Source organism: Armigeres subalbatus, chromosome 2 (assembly GCF_024139115.2).
Source record: "Armigeres subalbatus isolate Guangzhou_Male chromosome 2, GZ_Asu_2, whole genome shotgun sequence".
Taxonomy (NCBI): Eukaryota; Metazoa; Arthropoda; class Insecta; order Diptera; family Culicidae; genus Armigeres; species Armigeres subalbatus.
In genome coordinates this window covers 228,532,772-228,549,138 of record NC_085140.1, presented here as the reverse complement: position 1 = coordinate 228,549,138, position 16,367 = coordinate 228,532,772, and the positions used below count along the sequence as shown (strand labels likewise).

Here is a 16,367-nt window from a genome sequence, read left to right as displayed (position 1 = left end):
TGGGGCGATTAATCAACGTGCGGTTTTCGTTGGGTGAAAGCTGTTGAGTATTCCTTTAAGCTATGTAGGTTTTCTTTTAACCTGCGCTTAATGGGGAAACGTCATTAACAGTATAATGAAAAATAAACTTCCCATACTAATTTGCATGCAAACTTGAAACGGCTTGTGCTAAATCAGTTTTAATCCAAATGAGCTCAAATTTTCAGAAGACACTCATAACATGGTAAAGAATCAGATGAGCACTGTGGAGCAAAATCAATTTTTTGAACCACCCTAATGGATACGCTATGCCCAGGGCGTCGAGAAAATTTCCAACCTGCAAACCAGAGATGCATCTGAACACGAGAACGAGTGTTCGTGTTCAAAATGTTCTGAACACTGCACACTGTTCAAGAGCACTTACCTAACTTAGCAACTTGTATCCTAGGAAAACAAATTCAAGCGACGGCATGCTATACATTTTTCGTCAAGTAATAGAAAACACGTGGGCATCTAACGGATAGAAATCAAGCATGCTCGTATGTTTTTGCATAGTTCCAAATCTAAGGAATCTTAGTTACCATGATCGTTTTACTTGCGTACCAACCCAGTGCACACTGAACTGTGTTCAGAGTTCAAAACTAAGAACACCAAGGCACGCTCTTGCCTCATGTTCTGTTCAGGATGCATATCTGCTGCAAACATCCTAGACCGGACCGAGAATGAACTCGCCATCTCCGGATTGGAAATCTTACGTCTTTGCTCGCAAATCTGCTGGACTTGCAACCCTGAATAATTCAATGTTGTTCAAGTAGAGAACGTAGTCAGTACATCCGTTGGAAAAATCGTTCATGGGTTATTGAGTTTTCATCCCGCATAAAAATGGCAAAATAATTCACTTTTTCATGCATTATATATGCACTGACGGTTACTTGGATAGGGTCCACTTAATGATTCCTTAGCAATGTATATAGATAAAGAATATTATGTGAGATTTTCAGGTAGATTGCAGATTTTATCAATAAATCGTCGATGTCGAGTTAGGTACGAAACACTGAAGACGGCCTTACTGTTGAGGTCGAAATACGTATCTGTCAAGATACAATCAAGTGGTGGAATTGAATGGAATTGTACGATTTCAAGAGGTTTAACTGGTTTAACAATTTTATGCACTTGTTCTTATATCTATCTCTGGCATAGTTATGTCATGCCTATAACATGATATACGAGTGGAAAAAGGATAATTACTGTGAAAATCGTGGTACAGCTTACCCAGTCAACACAAGATCATATATGATGTCACATAAGATGTTAAAGTGAAGGCCATATAGGTACTTCCGCATGTACTATCGTCTCCAGTTTCGCATCTTATGTTGCATCATATAAGATTTTGTGTTGACTGGTTAATTACTCTCATTACTTTTTCTTTCATTACTTTTACAATTTGATATAAACAACGTTTATCAAATTCCAGGCGGTAATTAATTCGACTATAACTCCTAATATGACGTTTACTCAAACATCACAAAAATTCGGGCAATGGAGTGACGTTCGAGCTAACACCGTATATGGTTTGGGTTTCGCGTCAGAGGCGGAACTTGGCAAGGTAATTATTTTAAGGTAAGAAATAATAAGTAATTTAACATCGACACCTTGCTTGCCCCTACAGTTTATAGAAAAGTTTCAAGAAGTGAAGGAGGCAACAAAAAATGCCCTTAACAAAGCATCTACCAATGGAAACTCAACGGTTACTTCCGCGAATGCATCTCCAGTTACAGCGCGCTCTTCGATGTCCAACAGCGATAGCTTCGACCCTAACAACATTGATGCTCCCATTACCGTAACTGGTAATGTACCAACGGTAAGTAAACATATTGATTTCAACAATGTATATGACGTTTCATATCGAGACAGTATTTATCACGAGATATAGCTCGTTGTCTGAATACTTTATCAGCTTGGGTTCATTCACATAACGCTGAAATTGGCCATATTCAACCTAGTAACACTTTTAATACTCACCACCTAGTAACACTTTTTGTAAGGACAAGCTTGAAAATTTGTATAAGCCGTGCTTAGATAGATATACACCCCCTAAAGTGTAATGTGATTTGTGAATGGACCCTTTAATTATTTAATGGAAATATATACCAAAGAAGCCACAACATTCAAGACATGTTCATCGTAATTTTATTATAATTATAATCTTTCGTTGACCCGTGGGACGCAAAACGATTGTGTACACATTTATCGTTTGTGCACTACCGCCGTGTGTTTCGTGATTGGATTGGAGTCAGATCCCAAACTATATCAGATATTGGGCTTGTCTGACTCTGATTCAGAATTGAAATTGATACGGATTTTTTCATATTTCATCATATTTCAAATTTTTGATCACACCTGTTCAAAAAGTGATTCATCTGCATTCATTCAAGGTAGAGACAAATATTATTTATGATTTTCTAAACCTTCCTTGATCTTGGTGTTAACAAAGCCTTTTTCGGAGTTTTGGTTATACTTTTGGACCGGAATAGCTCGATGGTACATCATTTTGCTATTATAAATATGTCACAGTAGTTCCAGTACATCTACATCTACAACTTGTTAATTCAAGAGCAATCGGGATATCGAGAAAGACATTTTTGTGAGACCATTGAACGCATTGAACTTAGTATTAGCCAAATGGAAAGAAAACATGGAGTGTAAAGATACTGTCATGGCTATATTTTTGGATCTTAAACGCGCCTTTGAAACAAATTCTAAGCCCTTATTGTTGGAAAAAATCAAGCGCTTTGGAATCTCGGGTTCTGCGTATGAAAGGTTCAGAACAGAGTGTATGTAATTAAGAGTGGCGACATGTGCGGCATTTGACAGGTCTCCTGCTCGTTTGGAACACGATTTTGTATGGGAATGATAGATGAATTCTGTTTCAATTCTGACAGTGTCGCCACTCTTAAATACATACACTCTGGTTCAGAAGCTATTTGTCTGACAGAATCCAAAGGACTGTTTTTAATGATTGTGTTTCAAATCCCATGGCAAGCAATCTTGGTGTTCCACAGGGAAGTGTATTAGGGCCCGTTTTATTTATTATGTACTAGCAGACCCGACGAACTTCGTTTCGTTTAAAATTGATTTATTCTCTGCTTAGTTCTCGAGTTATGCAGAAATTTATGTTTCATTTGTATGGGAGCCCCCCTTTCCGAAGGAGGGAAGGGTCTGTAACCATCTTAAAAACCTTCCCCGGCCCCAAAAACCTCTGCATACAAATTTTTACGCCGATCGGTTCAGTGGTTTCGGAGTCTATAAGGTTCAGACAGACAGAAATTCATTTTTATGTATATAGAAGAAGAAGAAGAAGATATTAATGACATGGGACGGGTTTTACGTTTTTGCAACATTAATCTTTTCGCGGATGACACAGTATAGGGCACTGCACGGAAACATCTCCTTCTCTTTCGTTCCTCATTAATTTTGACGTTTACTGGCCTTGTTGTTTTCTAATTTCTTTGCAGCGAGAAAGAGACGAAGCAGTCCGTGCAGTGCCCTATTATTCATTGCAGCTAGAAATGTCGATGATGTTGTTTCACGCTTGAATACAGATTTGCATTCTCTAAGTAGATGGTTGAAGTACAAACAGTTGAAGTTGAATATAAGTAAAACTAAATACATGGTAATTTCGCGAAATCGATTCATTGATAATGTTTTTGTTTCATCAATTCTGATGAAACACCTATCGCGTTCGGGAAATTAAATATGTTGGCGTAATTATTGATGATAAATTGAAATTTGATTCTCATATCAACAATGTCATCAAGAAAATAGCCAAGAAGTATGGAATTTTATGTCGATTACAAAACGAATTAACTGTTGCGAGTAAAATACAATGTTTCGTGTGAATAAATCAAAGAAAAATCACATGATAACTAATATGCATTAAACATTCAGGATGAGTGCAAAATTGAGAAAATGTAAATCGTGCAAAAACAGAATCTAGTGTATTCAGAACTATGGTGAGCCGATTATAAAACCAGAAATCAACTAAAACTATGTTGAAATGATTCTCGCCAGTAGTGATACGACAGGTACGAAAAGACGCGATGCGCAGATGAATTGATGAGGTTGAATATCAATCAGTCATTGAATCATTCTTGGTTTGTTTCATATGATTCGTACAATTATGAACCGATCGGAATTGATTGGGCTTTAAATACAGGGTGCGTGACGAATTTTTGCAGTAATCAAAAAATTTAGCAAATTTACACCAGTTATAAATTTCCAGTAGTCGGGAAAATAGTAAAATCCAAGAAAAACATATTTCTCATTTCTGATTTCATATGTATTGTTGAAGCCGAATTGATTTGTGCAAATTGTGGTCAAGATTGTGAATTGTTGAATGCGTTTGCAGCTGTCTATTGATTAGATCGGGCCATTTTCTATTTTCATTGATTTTTTATCGAAAAATTCGTATTTCTTTCTCAATATATTGTGATTTTTTTTTTAATGTTGAGGGAGAAAAAAATTTCTGTTACTAAGTTTGATGTATTTATGAAAAATTGATATATCTCATCTTATCTACTTATCTCCTTGGTAGATAGGATTTTATATCGTTGTATCTCCTTGTATTTAATTATTACATATTTATTGCTTCTTTACTGATTTCTTCACAGGTATTTTTTTTTTCAATAAATTTCTAATTCATCATGAAAAGTTTATTTTGCTACCATTTATCTCTGGATACCACCGTTAACGGATGATTCCTTTTTTTCTGTTTGATAAAAACGTCATATACATTTTTTCCAGTGAAAATTTGAGGCACAACATATAGTTACTCTCGGGTTTTTATATCATATATAATATAGCATGAATAGCCTATTACATTCTATTAAAGCTCATTTTCAAAACTCTGTTTTAGAATATTAAAACTGAAAGCCCTTCTCACCCCACAACCAACGACGCACTCAATAATGTGAATCCCATAAGTACCGAGCTGAAACAGATGTCTATCAATTCTTCATCCAGTGATGGTATGACAACTTCCTCTGCAGAACAACAGCTTAAATATGAAAATGAACGGTTAAAGTTGGCCCTTGCTCAAAGGTAATAAAATGAATTTGCTGCACTAAAGAAGGATAAATGTTTCCTCAATATTTTTTACAGTTCGGCCAATGCTAAAAAATGGGAAATTGAGCTATCTACTCTAAAAAGCAACAATCTTCGACTGACAAGCGCTTTACAGGTACGCACAATACTTACTATCATTATAACTATAGAACAACTGGCACACAATATAAATCCAAAATCTTGAATAGTTAAGTTTTCGTTTAGTAAAATTTTTCTACTTCAAATAGGAATCCACCGCAAACGTAGACGAATGGAAGCGCCAGCTGCACTCCTATAAAGAAGATAATCAACGGCTAAAGATCCGTTATCAAGAGTTAGAAACTTCCAAAGGTAGTAACACAGCCACAGGTAGTGCGGGATCAGCAGCAACCACTGGAAACACTGAAATGGCAGACGAGCTTCGTCGCGAGATATCGTTGTTGAAAAGTCGAATTGAAGATTTGGAAAAGGAACTGATGAATCAGGAAATTGAACTGAAGGCTGCCAACAAGAGCTTGAAGGACAAACAAAACGATCCTACGGTAAGAACAGTTGTATCAATTGAAGAATTAACTCCTGAATGTTTACAAAATGTTACACAAATTGCCTTCACAAATCCATAAGTTGATCGGAGAAGGTAGTGAGCCTCAATATCGTTAATTTCAGTTTCAGTTTAAAACTAGTATCGAACAAACTGAGTAAATTGAAGCACATCGATCCAATCGTTTCTGCATTTATAATAGCTGATTTCCTGAACTGAAATAAAACGCTGAAAACCCAACTTTTACTTTACATATTAAAACCTTTTTTGACAAAAACACTCGCGGTTTCGGGAGCCTCTTCGTAATAATGTAAAGTTTGTAAATGTAACTAATGAGCGGGATTGAATGACTACAGCCAGAAAGAAGGAAAAAGTTTACTACTAAATACTGTTGGCTTGCCCGCCAACCAAGTACACAGAAGTCGGTATTTCCGCGGGGGATACGATCCGTTTAAAAAGTGTTGTTTTTTCCTTTATGTTTTAAATAAACATTCCTTCTGCACATGGTCTTGCTTTGTAGCCGCACGGCAAAGGAAGGCCCAACTCTTCAAAACTCACGAGAGGAACCGGCCTAGGGCCGAAAATCTCGTAAATAAAGATAATTCAATTCAACTCTTCAAATCTACGAATGATATTGTATTAATAGTGCTGTCCAATGAGAGCTTGAAGTAGCTCGAATTTTATCCCTGTCCTGCTCATGCCCATTTGTTGACAAAAAAGAACGAGCAGGACGGGAACAACTTCGAGCTGTTCATTGGACAGCGCTAATGCAAATGCTAATTGATATAGGGTAAGGTTATGGAGATGGGTAGATGGGTTATGGAGTAAGATGGGTCAGCTGTTGGGAAAAACATCCATTGTTCACACCGCGAAAATCGGAAGACTGCGGTGGTCTGGGCAGGTAGTCAGAATGTCGGACAATTGAAAATGGTGAAAATGGTTATCGACCACGATCTGACTGGCAAAAGAAGATGAAGTGCGCAGCGAACAAGGTGGATCGATCAAGTGGAGGACGATTTGCGGACCCTCTGGCCTTAGTCTGAGAAATAAATGATAATACATTTTATGCAGATATAAGAACAATAATTCGTTATGCACCTCGCCTTCCTGTTCCCGTCGGATCGTTGTCGAGAACCATTTCCACCGGATTACTGTCCGACATTCTGGCTACGTTCCCGGCCCACCGCAGTCTTGCGATTTGCGCGGTGTGAACGATGGATGGTTCTCCCAACAGCTGATGCAACCCGTGGTTTATTCGCCTCCTCCACGTACCGTCCACCATCTGCACCCCACCATAGATGGTACGCAGCACTTTCCTTTCGAAAACTCCCAGTGCGCGTTGGTCCTCCACGAGCATCGTCCAGGTCTCGTGTCCGTAGAGAACTACCGGTCTTATAAGCGTTTTGTAGATAGTCAGTTTGTACGGTGGCGAACTCTATTCGATCGAAGCGAAGCGTTTTGCGGAGTCCAAAGTACGTACGATTTCCTGCCATGATGCGTCTCCGAATTTCTCTGCTGATATCGTAATCGGCGGTCACCAGTGAGCCCAAGTACACGAATTTTTCAACCACCTCGATTTCGTCACCACCAACAATCCAGCTTATTGCCCTTTTTGTAGATGGGACACACGACACCTTCCATCAACTCCTGCGGCAGAACCTCATTCTCCAAAACCTCCCAAACCCAAGCCAGTGCCTACCCACCGTGTTTAAACAGCTCTCCTGGTAGTTGGTCAACTGCAGGGGCTTTGTTGTTTTTTCAGATGGCCGATTTCCTGGAGATTCGGAGCCGGAAGTCGCATGTCCTGCGCGCGTGCTCCTAGGTTCATTTCCATACCGCCACCGTTGTCTGCCACATCGCCATTCAGGTGCTCTTCGTAGTGCTGCCGCCACCTTTGGACCACCTCACGCTCGTTTGTAAGAAGGTTCCCGTTTATATCGGGCATATGTGACACGTGCCCCTTACGTGAACGGTTCAACTTCTCATAGAACTTTCGTGCGTTATTAGCGCGGTACGGTGGCGCTTTTTCCTCCGAGAGTTTTGAGTGCTGACATACAGTCGGGATTCGCTGGTTGGGATGTTAATACTTGAGCCACTTTTTAGTTGGGCCTCCGCTGTTGGGCCATGGCCCAATTAAAAAGCTACCGTACGTCAAAATTCAATGTAAAAACGGAAAACGGGATTGGGCGTCACTGGACATCATTTGTGATGTTCAAGTCGAAATACATGTGTTCAAACCGAATTCGTTAGTTAGGCCGAGGTCGTGGTCCAACCAGCGAATCACGACTGTACTGCAACGAGGTAGTGGTCGGATTCAATATGCGCACTGCGGTAAGTGCATAAGTTCGTGATGTCGCAGAAAAATTTACCGTCGATTTGGTTTTCCGTTTCTTGGTTAGGTGATCTCCATGTGGCCTTGTGGATATTTTTACGGGGAAAGAAGGTGCTTCGGACTACCATTCCGCGGGAGGCTGCAAAGTTTATGCATCGTTGGTCGTTGTTGTTCGATACGGTATGCAGACTATCCAGTCCGATGACCGGTCTATACATTTCCTCCCTTTCTACCTGAGCGTTCATGTCACCGATGACGATTTTGACGTCCCGCAGTGGGCATCCATCGTATGTCTGCTCCAGCTGTGTATAGAACGCTTCTTTCTCGTCGTCGGGTCTCCCTTAGTGTGGACTGTGCACGTTGATATAATGCTATAGTTGAAGAATCGGCCTTTTATCCTCAGCATGCACATCCTTGCGTTGATTGGCTGCCACCCAATCACGCGTTGGCGTATCTTTCCCAGCACTATGCTTTGGTAGAACACTTTGGTAGCACAGCTTTGGTAGAAGGTAGCCGCTCGATGCCCGCTTTTCCACACTTTCTGTCCTGTCCAGCAGATTTCCTGCAGCGCTACGACGTTGAAGTTGCGGGGATGTAATTCATCGTAGATTATCCTGTCGAAACCTAGCGACTTGCAATTCCATATTCCAAGGTTCCAATCGGGATTCTTTATTCGTCACCTAGGTCGTTGCCGTTTATATCGAGTCGTACTTTCTTCTATGTCATGCGTAATGGTTGTTTTTAAAGGCAACTTATTGGGCCTGCGCAAACCTCCTGTCTGCCACCACGGTCGCTTTGGCGGAGCCTACTTGCGGATACATGCAGCTTTTTATAGAAGTTTAACAGGCCCAGTGTCAAACCCCACCAAATTCTAGGCAGGCACCACAACTCGCAGATGGCTTGGGAAGGGACCGCCAAGGCCTTAATCTCGTCGAACAATGGTGAATTTAAACATTTTTGATAATATGGGGACATATCATATGTAGCGATGATGATGATGTATTCACTTTTTTTAAATAAATAAACTTGATCAAAAATTAAACATTCTAACATGAACCTGCAAATGGGGCGAGATGGGTATAAGCTTATTTAATCATTTTAAGGTTATTTTCCAGCATAATAGAGTTAATTTATTTATTGAAAATATATCATTTTTGCCTGAAAGCAAGACATGGACGGCTTGTTTTTATAAGAAATTGCAGACATTTTTTTTAATGTAAGGCAATTTCTCCATCCAAAGTCTCACAAATCTCGTTTATTCCATTGAATCATTGGCAATAAACCTACTTATACACACATTTAATATCGTGAATGGAAACAATAACAATTGTAGAATTCAAAGGTGTTACGCCCCGCTGTTTGGCTTATCTTACCCCGGCATTTTTTTTATTAACAGTAAAATAGACTTTTACTTTATTGAATCAAAACAAACCAGAAAGATTAAGAGATACAGATTATGAATTGTTTTTATAAATCCATGTTGGAAAGTTTAATTGACTTTGTTATTGCCCTGAGGCATTGATGGTTCGCCTAAGTTCAAATGCCAAATTGCCTCATCCTACCCTATTTAAAAAATGAAACTTGGTTAAGGTTGCGTCGATCGCATCCCGTAATAAGGTGAATAAAGATTCCGCAAGTAATCATAAGCACTGTATTTTGCCTTATCGGCTATAAACGGATATTATAGAGCTAATATATAGCTTTATAATAAAGTTTGTTAGCTTTGTTATAGCGTTATAGTCGCACGTATGGCTTATTTAAATGCTTACGGCAACCTGGATCATGCAACTTATTCCGTCCGACTTACGAGAAATCCCTTCTGAGACTATGTGTAGCGGCAAAGGTGACCTTGTTGTCCATTTAGAGATGCACGGGATGCAACACCAACATTCATTACTTTCCCTGTAATGATGTGGCATTCTCCGTAATTGATTTTTCAATGTCATGATCTCTAAATCTAAAAGGCCCTCCTTAGCCTAGCGGTAAGACGCGCGGGTACAAAGCAAGACTATGCTGAGGGTGGCTGGGTTCGATTCCCAGTGCCAGTCTAGGCAGTTTTCGGATTGGAAATTCTCTCGAATTCCCTGGGCATGAAAGTATCATCGTGTCAGCTTTGTTTATGGGGTGTAGAACCACTGGGTCCATTGAGTTGAACTTTTGCGCTATACCCCTGATTACTCTTAACTATGTATTCGCATCTTGTAGGTTGACCACTATTTATCAAGTAAACAACCTAAGACGCGTCTTTTCGCAGTCCGGTATAATTGAGTTAATAAAACCCACTACCTGTCCAGGATTTGCAGTCCAAATATCTCCTGGTTGCATAAAGCCACTATTTAGAAATTTAGATCTACCCTTGAACAATGCATAACAACTGCAAAGCAGATGTTCAGAGGTTTCACGTTCCATGTTCCATCACAGAAACGACAGATATCATTCTGAATCTGGCCAATATTTTTCATGTGATATCTGCTCGGGCAGTGTCCGGTTATTAGGCCAGTGAAGGAGCAAAGAGTTCTCTTGCTGAGCTCCAAGAGCTTTTCGGTTACTTTAACATTGGGAATTATAAATCGTGTTAGCTTCATGATATACGAATGCAAAAAAGGTACCTTGGCTTAGAAACCTCGCAGTTTATAACTGTGAAAGTGCTAAATGAACACTAAACTGCGAGGCGGAAATGTCCCAGTAAAAGATGTAATGCCAATAAGGGCCGATTTCTTCACCTTCGCTTAACTCTTAAACGGTGCTTACCCATATGTTTAAACCTGGTTTAGCGCCTAAGCGGAGGTGAAGAAATTGGCCATAAGAAGAAGAAGAAATTCTCTAAATCTATACACATTGAGATTGTAAGCTAATCCCAGACTTCAACTTTTGGGTTCCTGTGCAATTTTGATTGTTCTTATCACTGAACAGAAATAACGATTTTTGCGGCCAACCTCAAGTGCTAAAACTAGAGTTTATGGCTCTCGAAAAGAAACAAAACTGTCCAACTTCATAGCTTCGCGCGTAATGATTTTAACAATCCGTATCCTTGACAAAAATGATTCAGAAAAATACATGGCTCAGCTCTTTTATGCGGCCGTTCGGATCTATATGACAAAAGCAATACTGTGTTCATGAAATTATTTATTGAGTGTGTCTATGAATGTATATAACAATTGTACTAATCATGAATTTATTTTTAGGTTAAGCAGCTCACGACATTGTGTAGTCAATTCTCAGTACACATAACTGAACTGAACGGTCTCCAAAAGGAAATGGAAAAAGTTATTCAAACTCATCACAAAACCACTTGAGAATTATACGAGAAAAATGTTCAAACCAAGAAATTAATGGACGCCATAAATGTTCATGAGGATTGCCATAGGAATGATGGCATTATGATGAAATCTCTCAACAATAATTTTACCGCCAGCAACAACGACAAGGTTGATCCTAAATTAGACTACAAAGGTTATATACTCACTAACTGTAGCACACTTACCAGCGCATACCAGCAACCAGTTGAAACCTCTACAACTGATGCACAAAAACGGTCTTTAGCGATTGCACCGAAAACTGTAATTCCTAATCGTGCTAACTCTGGCATCGTTCTGATTACCGCCAAACTAAACCAGTCAGATGAAAGCAAACTCATCCAGTACAATGTCAGCAGTAGCAGCGGCATCACAAGCACTAATAAACTAAGCAAAGCCAATCTGGATAAACTGAACTCTGTTCGAGTAGCAGCAACAGAAGATCTCACTCTAATCGCACAGAAGCATGCCGCTTTTGGTTCCGATGAACAACAGCAGCAACCGAAAACAGCTACCATTTTGGTTTCAAAATCAAAAACGAAAACTGGACTTCCACTCCTGTTGAAGAAATCTAAATAGCGACTTTTAAAATTTTAAGTTTTTTAAAATCTCACTTTCGAATTTTCAGTAGGCAAAAAACATATTTGCATTTTCCATAGTCAGTTTAAGGCTTGCATACATAACTAACAATTCCCACTTCCCCATACCAACCCTTTCATTTTATGAATGTTTTCAATGTTTCGACCATCATTTCAAGACAAATTTGGCTCTAAAATTTAGTTATTATTTTTCCATTGCATATAGTCAATATTAGTTATGTTTTTAATCAATCCTTACATTCCTTATATTTTTAAGCTGAAAATCAGATTAAACTGATTTCGAGGTCTACATCAGTACTCTGTTTTGTAAGACTGTTTTCAGTCCGAACGAATTCAAATCGCTGTTATTTTGCTAGTGCCAGGTAACGAATTCTACAGTCAGAATCAAAAAGAGTGTTATCATGAACAATGCTCTTTTAATCCAGTTCACTTCTTCTTCAATGGCTCTACATTCCAACTGGAACTCGGCCTGCTTTTCAACTTAGTATTCAATTATCATTTCCTCAGTTATTAATTGAAAGCTTTTCTATGCCCGCCATTGCATGAGTATGTATCTTGTGTGGCAATTGATACACTATGCTAACATTCGTCAGGCTGGTCAGAAAAGAATGGTAGGTACTTGGGAAAACAGATGCCACATTGCGCATCATCGATTTCGAGTGTCCTCGATTCGACCGCATTTTTGTACGACAATTTACATGGTTTGCTCGTTTCGAGTCAAGATGCGCAAAGCCATCTCAGCAATTGCCTTCGATCCATCGATTGTGGCATTGCAGATACGTAAACAGCAAGGCTGTCTTCAGTGTTCCATACTTGATGATCTGGCCGAAAATCGAAGGATAGAATATGAATATACACCCGTTTTCTTATTTAGGACGAACAAAACATTCGTAGCGAATTCGATTCGTTCCATAATTTTCCCGTCCAATTTCTTAGGCGTAAATGAAAATGCGCATCAACTTTTGAAAGAGCATCCAAACGTTAACTAGATCATGGGGGGTTTGATTTGGTATAAAACATCAACACGTAGGAAGTATTAATAATACCTCTTTTGTAATATATATAATACATAAATATATATAAACATATATATATATATATATATGTATACACACACCCGATTCTGTTTTTACACAGATTTTTTTACACGGCCGCGTAAAAAAAAATCCCATACAAAATTTTTGCAAAGTTGCACCATTTTGCATGATTTGTCGAGAAATCATAAAACTTTTTTTACACGGATTTTCGAATTTTAAACTGAAAACTTTTTTTATACGAAACGCATCCCCTGTGTAAAAAAAGAATCGAACGAAATATATAAAAACAAGTTGACATTTCCTTTGAGGCAATATAACTCAAGAAAGGATGGACCGATATGCAAGAGTTCCTCGCTAATCGATTCGTCTTGTTATCAGCTGTGTTTAAATATGAAGAAACACATTTTTTATGGTTCAAACAACATCAAAAAGATAAACTGTTCACGAGTTGTGGTGAAATCTAGAAGGATCGCACAAAAACCGATCTAGAGTGAAGTGCTGTAAATGTTTCGAATCCGTGCAACCCATGGTACGTTCTCACATAACGTTCTGCTAGTATCTATTATATGATTTCAATAAGTACCGAGTTGTAATTGACTCTGAAACAATCGAAAGATGTGAAAAATTCACTGCGGGAACTTAGAGCCTAATTTGGTCAACCCTGAAAATGCATATTTTATCTCCATAAATCTCCTTTACAGTAAATAAAGCCCTCGGAAATTGCTTTATTTTTGGAAATATGCGAGAAACTGGCCAAATTGGGAACATGGCCAAAACTGGTACAGTCACCCTATATAGAATTTTATACGGTATTCGGACTACGAGCTATCCCACGTGACATAGAGTGTCACGATATGAAACGTCAATACATTATTTCCAGTGAAAATTGACATCAAGTTATTGAAGGCGATTCGATCATACGCTTGCAATTACATAGTAATGAAACTCAAGTCTGTAAGACCCAATTTCAATAACTTATTTTAACCTAATTCATAGTTAAATAATAATTAACAAATTTGTATTGATGCTAGCTTACTTTTAGTAGTTTTCAATCGTTTTTGGTCTATATTCGTGGGTCAAAAGTTCAGCTAACCGCACCCTGCTCAATTTCCGATATTTCATCCAAAATCGAAATCATTTGAATTCCGGTATTTTTTAAATATTTCTCGGGTACTTATTCAAAAGGACGTATGTGATTTTGTAAACAAAGATTCGAACGTCGATTTGTCCAATCTGATAGCACTCCCACGCAAACCATCACGACAGACAGGTAGAGGAAGCCTTCGGCTACCTGTTGGTGGTGTTGGTTTGCGTGAGAGGGCCATCCGATTGGACAAATCGACGTTTGAATCTTTGTTTACAAAATCACATACGTCCTTTTGAATACGTACCCGAGATTTATAGGTTATTCCTCACGAATCAACTATCAACAAGTTATATCTTTGAGGAACACATAGCATTGAGCTATTTGATCGCAGAAATATAAACTAGGGGTCTATGAAATTATGAGCCTTTCTCGTGTTGCAGCGCAGGTCATAATAAATAATTGAAATTTCATAATCATTTAAGCCCCAAACGCAATACAACGGAAAATTTGACAGTTAGCCCATATATTTTCTGTCAAATTTGCCGTTTCCGTCGCCGTTCCGTTGTATTGCGTTTGGAGCTTTAGAATAAGTTACAAAAACTAGCTTTTTACCTTCATAACTAGTGGAAAACAAACAAGAAACTGTCAGGCAGAGTTGTAGAAGTCCATCATACAACACGTTTTGAAATTCAGGTTCTTAAATGATTATTAACAATTTGCTAAATGATCGAACCCAAATTACTAATTGATCGACACCCTCCTTGTATTCAGCCTGTTATTTTGAAGCTCCTAGTTTTTATTTCCTCGCTTATTCCTAGTTCTTTTTTTATCAGCAATCCAAAAGCGTTAACATGTGTGCTCTTCAAAGATATTACATATTAACAGTTGATTTTGGACCGAAATCATATTTCAAGTGCAAAATCAGATCTTTGCCACCCTGAATATGTACACAATTGATAGTATCATGAAAATCAGTAGTATCTTGAGAATCAATTGATAGTGTCTTGAAATGATGAAATAAAAATAAAAACAAATCACTCCCCGATTCCCATTCCCCCATACGACTGCTTTTATCGCAATTAGTACATCTAAGTTTGTAACAGCCTGAGATTTATATTCTACTTTATCTCATGATAAAGTGTTTTATTGAAAATCTTAAAAACATTTAGATAGATTTACAGCATTTTAATGTACATTACATACAAAGTTTTATGTAACCAAACAGTCAATATTAGTTTTTGATTTTAGTTATATTCAGTGTTGTTTTCATCACCAAAGATTTATTGTATAGCAAATATTCACTTTATGTATTGTGAAGTGTGCAGCGCAGTTGATTCCATAGAAAATAACGCATTCAAATATACTCTAATAACAATCTATAACGAATGTTATTTGTCATATAACAATAGTATATATCAATGAGCAGCCATTTTTATGTTACTCACAGGGTAGATGAAAAGTTTTACTGGTCATTAAAAGTATTGATTTTTATTTTAATCAGATATTATAGTATAAGTTCAATGCATATTTAAACGATCGGAATAAACAATGTAGGATACAAAATAAATGTGTTTATTTGTGATTTTGTAGAAAAGATAATTAGACTATTTAAATTTGAAAGTGCTCCAGCAGACTTGGAATAAACTAGGCTTGTTTTTTTTGAAATCTCATTTCTCTCAATCACTCATTAATGACAACATTGAACTTTAATTTGGATTATTAGAAACATAGAATACATATTAAGATATTCAAGACACTCCCCCCATCAACAAGAAAATTGCTTTCTTGCTCTTCATGACGATATATATATATATATTTACTCCTAGGTAATCGGAGGATGGAAAATAAATTATTGTGTTTAAAACATCCGTTTTTATCATAATTGCGTTTTGAAACAAAGCCTTCATGTCCATCTCGAGCTATACACATGTTGTACATGTACTCAGTGTTCTAGTTGCAAAAAGTTGCATAGAGATGTTTTTTTTCAGTACGAGTCGCACATTTATCCAAAGAGGCTTGCCGAACTTGCCTTTGGAAAATTTGGATGTCGTGTCCATCAAACTATTTCATTTATTATGCGACGCAGAGAATACATTAACTGAACACTTACTCAAGCTAATTCAGCAAAATATAGTTATGTAACGACTGTTCTGATGTTGGTTATTCATTATAGCACCCAAATGACTGCTATAATGGATTTTATGCAACTCATTTGAGTGGCAGGAGATGCCGCATGGTAATTTGATTATATAAAAATGAAATGGTCTGTGTTCGTATCCGCAAAACTTGAAAACGGCTGGATGGATTTTCTTCATTCCTTCAGCAGATATGTTCGTAGAAGTTTCTACGAGTTTACCTATATGATATTTTCTCATGCGAAAGTACGTTCTAGT

The 16,367-nt window shown here is 38.0% G+C and overlaps 1 protein-coding gene across 2 annotated transcripts in view; it reads left to right on the top strand.

Annotated features, from left to right (window-relative positions):
* LOC134211831 (homer protein homolog 2) overlaps window positions 1-15,840 on the top strand; it is a 34,193-nt gene extending 18,353 nt beyond the window's left edge. For both annotated transcript variants that reach the window (XM_062689119.1, XM_062689118.1), the window contains exons 3-8: window positions 1,454-1,585; window positions 1,649-1,840; window positions 4,895-5,079; window positions 5,140-5,218; window positions 5,331-5,624; window positions 11,141-15,840. In XM_062689119.1, the coding sequence (XP_062545103.1) occupies window positions 1,454-1,585; window positions 1,649-1,840; window positions 4,895-5,079; window positions 5,140-5,218; window positions 5,331-5,624; window positions 11,141-11,251 (993 nt within the window). In that variant the 3' untranslated portion in view covers window positions 11,252-15,840. The remainder of the gene's footprint in view (window positions 1-1,453; window positions 1,586-1,648; window positions 1,841-4,894; window positions 5,080-5,139; window positions 5,219-5,330; window positions 5,625-11,140) is intronic.
* The last annotated feature ends 527 nt before the right edge of the window (window positions 15,841-16,367 follow it).